Source organism: Palaemon carinicauda, chromosome 26, assembly GCF_036898095.1.
Source record: "Palaemon carinicauda isolate YSFRI2023 chromosome 26, ASM3689809v2, whole genome shotgun sequence".
Taxonomy (NCBI): domain Eukaryota; kingdom Metazoa; phylum Arthropoda; class Malacostraca; order Decapoda; family Palaemonidae; genus Palaemon; species Palaemon carinicauda.
In genome coordinates, this window is record NC_090750.1 from 85458075 (window position 1) to 85466576 (window position 8502).

The 8502-nt window shown below is 35.3% G+C and overlaps 1 protein-coding gene across 2 annotated transcripts in view; it reads left to right on the forward strand.

Moving 5' to 3' along the window:
• LOC137620257 (clusterin-associated protein 1-like) overlaps positions 1-2869 on the forward strand; it is a 26804-nt gene extending 23935 nt beyond the window's left edge. For both annotated transcript variants that reach the window (XM_068350499.1, XM_068350500.1), the window contains one exon: positions 2350-2869. In XM_068350499.1, the coding sequence (XP_068206600.1) occupies positions 2350-2642 (293 nt within the window). In that variant the 3' untranslated portion in view covers positions 2643-2869. The remainder of the gene's footprint in view (positions 1-2349) is intronic.
• Positions 2870-8502: the final 5633 nt, after the last annotated feature.

Sequence of the window (8502 nt, forward strand, 5' to 3'; positions counted from 1 at the left end):
CTTAGCTCCTAAGTTGTCTGTTATCTTCTGGAAGTTAGCAAGAATTGGTTCCCTTTGCCCTTATTAGAGAATTAGTAATATTACTCCATTAGGTAAAGTGTTTGTGATAGCTCTAGTCCTTCTGATTACCACCCAATTTCCATAACTCCCATATTACCTAAGGTTTTTGAACGCCTTGTCCTTGATTTTTAGTGCTGCCCTTGACCGTGATATTATGAGTCCCCTTCTATCAAACCTGAACAGTTGGAGTAGGTGGGTCTTTTCTTAGCATCATTATTGATTTTTTTGAGTAATAGACTGCAAAGAGTTGTCGTCAATATCAATCATAGTGAAAATAGAGTTATATCTGGTGTTCCTCACTCCTCAGGGTAGTATCCTAGGCCCATTACTTTTCATACTATAAACACATACGTAGTTTGGCCTAAAAAAACAAGCTCGTTACATATGCAGATGATACTACTCCCTTTGACTCAATTCCATCTCCTGTATGTAGATCTGGGGTTGCTGAATCCCTCAATAGAGATCTAGCTAAAATTGGTGCATAGCACATATTAATGATGATAATGATAAAAATACTACTACTACTACTACTACTACTACTATACTACTTACTACTAATATAATAATAAATATTTGTCTCGCCTATTCTAATATGGTCCATCTCTATATCCATCCATCAGAAAATTCGCCCACCTGTCCTGCATAAATTGTCTGGTTAGTCCCCCCCCCCCGCTCCCTTTCCTTCCGAGTCTATCCATCATTCTTACTTCCTAAAATGTTATTACATCCTCTTACTTAAAATACTTCTCTTTATTTTTGCCACATATATCTCTGTCATTCAACTAATCTTTCTTTCTGTGGCTCTACTTAAAATGTCAGCATCTATCCGTCAATGTTATCTTTCATACTACCTAGATTATTTTTTTATCCACGTTTCCTTCTACTTACAGTCCTCTCTCTCTCTCTCTCTCTCTCTCTCTCTCTCTCTCTCTCTACATTATTATTATTATTATTACTATTATTATTATTATTATTATTATTTGCTAAGCTACAACCCTAGTTGGAAAAGCAGGATGCTATAAGCCCAGGAGCTCCAACAAGGAAAATGGCCCAGTGAGGAAAGGAAACGAGGAAAAATAGAACATTTCAGAAACAGTAACAACATCAAAATAAATATTTCCTGTATAAAACTATAAAAAACTTTAACAAAACAAGAGGAAGAGAAATAAGATAGAATGGCGTGCCTGAGTTGTACCCTCAAATGTAAGATAATGGAATGTCTTCATTTCAGTTTCCTTCTACTTACAAGCTCTCTCTCTCTCTCTCTCTCTCTCTCTCTCTCTCTCTCTCTCATGCGCTGTTGAATGTATGTTGCTGTAAACTATGGCTTCCACTTATTACCACAATTTCCTTTCATTCTTTTATTAACTTTTTAGCTATTATTAAGCCTAAGCTATATTTGAAAGCTGAACCTTGCATCTCTCTCTCTCTCTCTCTCTCTCTCTCTCTCTCTCTCTCTCTCTTCTCTCTCTCTCTCTCTCTCTCTCTCTTTCATCCTCTTCGTAACTTTTTAACTATTATTAAGCCTAAGCTATATTTGAAAGCTGAACTTTGCAAATCTCTCTCTCTCTCTCATCCTCTTCGTAACTTTTTAACTATTATTAAGCCTAAGCTATATTTGAAAGCTGAACTTTGCAAATCTCTCTCTCTCTCTCTCTCTCTCTCTCTCTCTCTCTCATCCTCTTCGTAACTTTTCAACTATTTTTAAGCCTAAGCTATATTTGAAAGCTGAACTTTGCATCTCTCTCTCTCTCTCTCTCTCTCTCTCTCTCTCTCTCTCTCTCTCTCTCTCTCTCTCTCTCCCTTTCATCCTCTTCGTAACTTTTTAACTATTATCAAGCCTAAGCTACTGTATATTAGAAAGCTGAACTTTACATCTCTCTCTCTCTCTCTCTCTCTCTCTCTCTCTCTCTCTCTCTTTCATCCTCTTCGTAACTTTTTAACTATTATCAAGCATAAGCTACTGTATATTAGAAAGCTGAACTTTGCATCTCTCTCTCTCTCTCTCTCTCTCTCTCTCTCTCTCTCTCTCTCTCTCTCTCTTTATATATATATATAAATATATATACAGTATATATATATATACATATACATATATATATATATATATATATATATATTATATATATATATATATATATATATATATATATACATATTAAGCCTAAGCTACTGTATATTTGAAAGCTGAACTTTGCATCTCTCTCTCTCTCTCTCTCTCTCTCTCTCTCTCTCTCTCTCTCTTCATTTCAATTTCATTCTAAAATATTTAAAATTCTCTCCACACAGGTGACAGACGCGTCTTCGGCAACATGGTCGGTGACTTGGACTCCGAGTCTCTCGATTCGGACACCGACCTCCACCTCGCAGGCGATGGAGACACAGACCTGGATGGCTCGGACATGGAGTTCGGAGGACAGCCGGGTGGCTTGGCCGGTGGAGGAGGACAGAGGGGAGTCCCAGCTGGTGCGCCCGCCGTAGTCGGGGGAGGCAATGTCATCCTGAACGGAGGGGCGAAGATGAAAGGACCCAGGATGAGACCTCCCGCTGGGCCTCCGCCAGATGATGACGATGACTTCTAAGTACGGAGGGTGGAATATATATTTCAGGGTAGGGTGTGATATGTTGAGAGAATTGGACTTGAATGAAATAACGAAGTGATCTAAAAGAGAAAAATGGAATGGGAAGTAAAAGAAAAATGTGTGGTAAAGTAATGAGAAATAAATGAAAAATAAATTAAATGCTATAACAAGAATGAGAATATATTAATTATGCTGTTATCAACGACAAATCACAATTGATAGCTCAGGGAAGAATACAAATTTTTAAAATAATTCCGAGATAAGAATGATAAATAAAATACGTTTTTTAAAAGAATGATATTATAAAATTGCTTAGATGGGAGATCGTATAGTGGGAAATTGTTAATGAATGTGTAAATAACGACCCAATTATCCAGTTTGAGTTTGCTAGAATAACATATTTGTTTGTTTCAAGAAGTCTGAATTTTGTTTATATAAATGACATATTTCACGTTCTGCATTATTTTCTAATATTGTTTTTAATACAAATAAAGATATTTTAGCCGTATGTCTAAGAAATAGATACTCACGTATAATGTAAGATTAAGATACACAAGTATATCTTAATTTATAATATTTATCATTCATTGCAATTAACGCCTTCATCATCATGATTAGTAAATGTAAACTCTAAATCACTTTAGTTCACTCATGGTAACCATCACCATTTTCATTTAAGTCACAATCATCTTCAAAATTATCGGCACCAGGAATAAGTTTGGCTGTTACAAATCAGTTTTGTATTAACCCATACAGCTTAACTTCGAGATTTTTTTGGGCCCCTTGACATTTAACGCTCTCCTTCCGTACAATATATTATAATAAGGTCACAAATAAAGTAAATAATCCATCGTATTAACATTTAACACCAAAAGAAAAAAGCTGCATAGGCATAGGCCTAGGCCCCTGTTTTTGGTGGGCCCCTGCTCTTGCTAGGTCTTCAGCCTAGTCAGCATAAGGGATAATACAATTCTGGTCACAATCACCTTACATACCATTTAGAGTCACGGCAATGTTAACTATCTAATTAAGGATGATTTATAAATTCAAGTTTTTTTTTTCTCTGGTTATCCAGATTCACGGCGATGTTAACTACTTAATGATGCATTACAAATTCAAAGATTTTTCTTTGTGTATCTTTGTACCCGAATAGATATAACAGTCTGTTTTTGGTGTTTCATGACAATCCTATTTCGACAATCATGTTAAAATCAGAGATAAATCATAAAGTTGTTCATAACTCTGACCAGCCTTTGCATTCAGATCTTCCCCGGATAGTACCATCCTGCATGTTATACTACTGTAGGTATGCAGTTACTGCTAACGGTCTTGCCTTCGCCATCATAAGACTCAATACTACACAGTATTGTAGAAATTTTAATCCAGATATGATCAAATTATAAAATGATTTTCCCAGTCACCAAATTATAGAATTATTTTCCCAATCAGGCAGTTTAATCGGTGGAGAATAAAAAATTCAAACTTGCAGAGAATGTTTTTATGTTGAACGGGCTGACATGACACTCTTTATAGTTTATATATGAAAGATCTTGTTACTGTTCTTAAAATACCTCATATTAATTATTCAAACTTCTCTTGTAGTATATTTATTTCTTTATTTCCTCTCCTCACTGAGGTATTTTTCCCTGTTGAAGCCTTTAGGCTTACAGCATCCTGCTTTTCCAGCCAAGTTTCTAGCTTAGCTAATAATAATAGTAATAATAATAATAATAATAATAATAATAATAATAATAATAGGCGAAGCCATTCAAGTAATTTTTTTATAGATTAAAAAAGATCTCGTACTTCTGCTTGGATTTCAGAATGATAGGCCTATGTATCGCAATGACAGTTGATTGATCTTGGCCCTAATGGCACCTCGAACCTGTTGTTCACCACTTACTCCAGAATTGCGTATTTTTTTTTTTTTACCATGAAAAGGTAATTGTATTATAAGGTTACATTATCTTTGGATAATTATTATATAATTAAGAGTGCAATTAATTAGCTTTATCTAGATTGTTGTGATGCATAATCAATGCACGACTTATACAAGCCTTTACGATACATGTCACAGAATGACAGTATATTTAGCTTTTCAATAAAGGAGAAGTTAATTTCTTTATCGTTAATTATTCATTGTAAGTTATTGATTTGATTGATAATTACTATTTGATTATTCAATTGTAAATAATAACTTCGCCAATATTTCACAAATGGGATAAAATTTCCCGGGTTTTTTTCCCGCCTTAATGCGTGGGTGGTTGTTCCCCCTTCACAGCACTTCGGCAGTGTTGCCAGATATAGGATTTATCCCAAGATTTGGGGATTTTGGGTGTTGCAGTTAGTTTACTTGCACTCTATATGAAGTATGATGAGTAATTTCTATATGAGTAAAGCCTACATGATCAAAAGAAAATATATTTGTGGAAATGGAGATTTTTACACTAACCCATCTGGCAACACTGCACTTCGATTCGGACACTCAAAGGTGCTTTTTTGTAGTGGTCGTCCAAAAGCTACTCGGTGTTTGAATTCTTTTATTCTAGTGAACGACGATGGCAAGCAATACATTATCCATTTCACATCACTTCCTGTGCCTTCATGAAGACATCTAACCATGAGTATATTTTATTAAAGTTTTTTTATCTTGCATGTTTGGCTAAATGTGTATGGGGAGTTATATGAGAACGTTAGGTTAGTTATTGTCGCTGTGTTGGGCGAATCCCAACGAGAGTTAATGTAAACACGAGTTGATTCTTTTTTAAATTGTAAGTTAAATGCCCTAGAGAGAAAATTATGAACTGTGGATCACATTTTTATGGGTTATCGGAGATTACGATTTCACCACATGGTACATGAACTGTCATCATGAATTTCTATGATAAACAATTTATAGAAATATCCATAATTCCTATGGTGAATCTAATTTGGATGAGGAAACTGAATCTTTATTATTAATCATAGTCCTTAAATAGCTTATTAGAAACAAATCGGATACAGAAACACACAAATTTTTATTTTATTTTATTTTTACAAAACATATAAAATAATTTTATAATAAAGAAGGAAATCAGGTAGAGACCCTAGAAAAATGAGACGATGCATGTACAAATGTCAAAATCTCTTACAAAAGTATTATTACCTACAGAATTCCTTACATATCTGTATTTACATTTCAATCATCATAAAACTGTTTTGAAGCTTATGCTAAATCGCGCGCAAGAAGAGGCTCAACGAAGCCTCTTGTAATAACTTTATCATTACAATAAACTTGACGTTCACCCGCCATCTCTCATAGTCTCATGAATGAATGAACGGTGAAAATCGAGGGTCATGACTTTTGGATGAATAATATTTTTCCCTTCATAACATTAAACAGTATCAAGAGAAACAAACCCTTCAGTAGAAAGATTTCCACTACTCGAACTTCGGCTACACACGTCAAAAACACTTAAGAAAAGGTTTCAAGTAATATCTATTAAAGATAATTTCAGAGAAACATTACTAAAATCTACATATTGTAGTTAAGCATCGCGTAATCATGTCTTCGGTAACATAAATTAGAAGATGAATTTTAAAGACAAATTCTACTGAGTTTGCCTTATGCCATGAAACTTTTACTATCTTGTAAATAGCGAAAATTAGAATATTCCTTCTTCTTTAACGGCTGGAAGGCGACTGCATTGACGGGCTAACCACGCAGGACAGGGAACTGCACTCATTAACTTGGCCTATTTCGAAGATGAATTTTAAGGAGACGTTCTACTGAGTTTGCCTTATGCCATGAAACTATTACTATCTTTTAAATAGCGAAAATTAGAATTTTCATTCTTCTTTAACGGCCATAAGACGACTGCATTGACGGGCTAACCACTGAGGGCAGGGAACTGCATCATTAACTGGGTTGTCTTGTCCTGTGGGCGCTACAGGAAGTCTCACATAAATCCTTTGACGATATGACGCGGTAATATAAATTGGCGGTCGGCGTTGTTGCTCAATTTGAGAGGGGGGGGGGGGAAGGTAACTCCTTTCTGTGAGTTATTGCTAGTTTTATTTTTTTTAATGTCCTTTGGTGAAAGCGCAATCATCACGGGGCGTAATGATTTACCTCGCCGTATAAAGATTCATATAATCGATCACGCTGTTATGTAATTAAGCTCACTTATCAAAGGATATAATGTTGTGTACAAGCACATGTTGTCAATTTTAGAAAGCTTCTGTATGTTGTCTTCACATTAACAGTATGCATTGATAAATTTCAATTACCCATATCACCAAAAAGTGTCATATATAGGGAAATGGGGTTCAAATTATCAAAGAAATTACATCATCTGCGAAACTTTCACAGGAGAGTAAAATTATTTCAGATTTTAATATATTTAGGCCTATATACCTTGATGCTTTAGCAGAATTTTGCTTCACTAAACCCTTTTGAGATATTGTTCATTTGATATAGTTGTCACTTCTGAATCTGCATAAATTTCGTATCGAATCTACATGTTGAAAAATTCTCCCAACGAAAAATGTTTTATTTCTATTTAATGCAAATAAACTGGGACTTTGAATTATTAATGATCATATAACGACTTGAAACATCTTGACACAAAGTAATGCATAATTATGATTGCGAAGGTAGCCTATATCTCGAAGATACGAGGGTTCAGTGAATAGCAGAAATGGCGGGTTCCATTGAAAGGCACACCCTTTTCAACACGTTTATGTCGGTTATTTCTGTTTCCTTTTCGTGATTATAATAGTACCCGAACTAGCTACATCACGATATGATTACTTGATTTTAGCACTTTTATTGGTTACTACCACTTATCAAATAGGCTTACATTCTCTAACCACTGATAGGCCTACATGCTATCTTATTTGGATGAGGTGGCTCCGTCGACAACTGTATTATCTTTCTTAGTTATTCATATCTAATTTAAGTTATTTCTCATATGTTCCCTTCTATTATCACTATCTTGCATATCTAGGTATTTTGGGCTCTCGTTTTATATATCATCATCATCAGCCGTTACTAGCCCACTGCAGAACAAAGGCCTCAGGCATGTCCTTCCACTTGCGTGTTTTACATATTCTGTAGGTCAAATGTTTATCACATAGGCCTACATCACTCAGGCTGATTCTGTTATTAGATTAAGCTGGACTTACGCCAACATGGGCTCTTGTTCATACGAACAATAACAGTTTGTCAAATTTAGTTTATTAAAATTTGATAAATTTTGCACATTTAGACGTGTTTTTCATATTCATATAAGCCATATATCATACTACTAATATCTGGATTCTCTCTACCTCGGGATCAGAGACCCAAGGGGGAATCAATTCAAAGATAATAGCTTGCCGGCTGGGGAATCGAACTGGGGCTCAGGAAACTAGGGTTCTTTTGACTTGGCAATCAGCCACAAAGAGTAGATTTTGGTTTTTGTTTTACTATCTACTGAACCACGAGTGCAATAATAGACTCTCTCTCTCTCTCTCTCTCATTGTCGTTTACTTTATTTCTCTGCTTGTTTTGCATCTGGCATCGTTTATCCGTTTTACCCCAACATGTTAGCTAATGAGTGCTTATTTATATATGTATACTAATGTGCAAGGTAGCATATGCATAGCTGGTAGATATGAGTGCTCATTTATATATGTATACCAATGTGCAAGGCACCATATGCATTGCTCGTAGATACATGAAGATTAAGTTTGACAGAGTATGGAGGTCCACACCAGGTATCTTAAGGGTGTACTGTAGACCATGTTATTGTAAACTGGGGATAACTAGATACAAACCAACCACCTGCCACCGATATCACAAGAAGTCCGAATCTTGGTTCACTGTAGATGATATTGG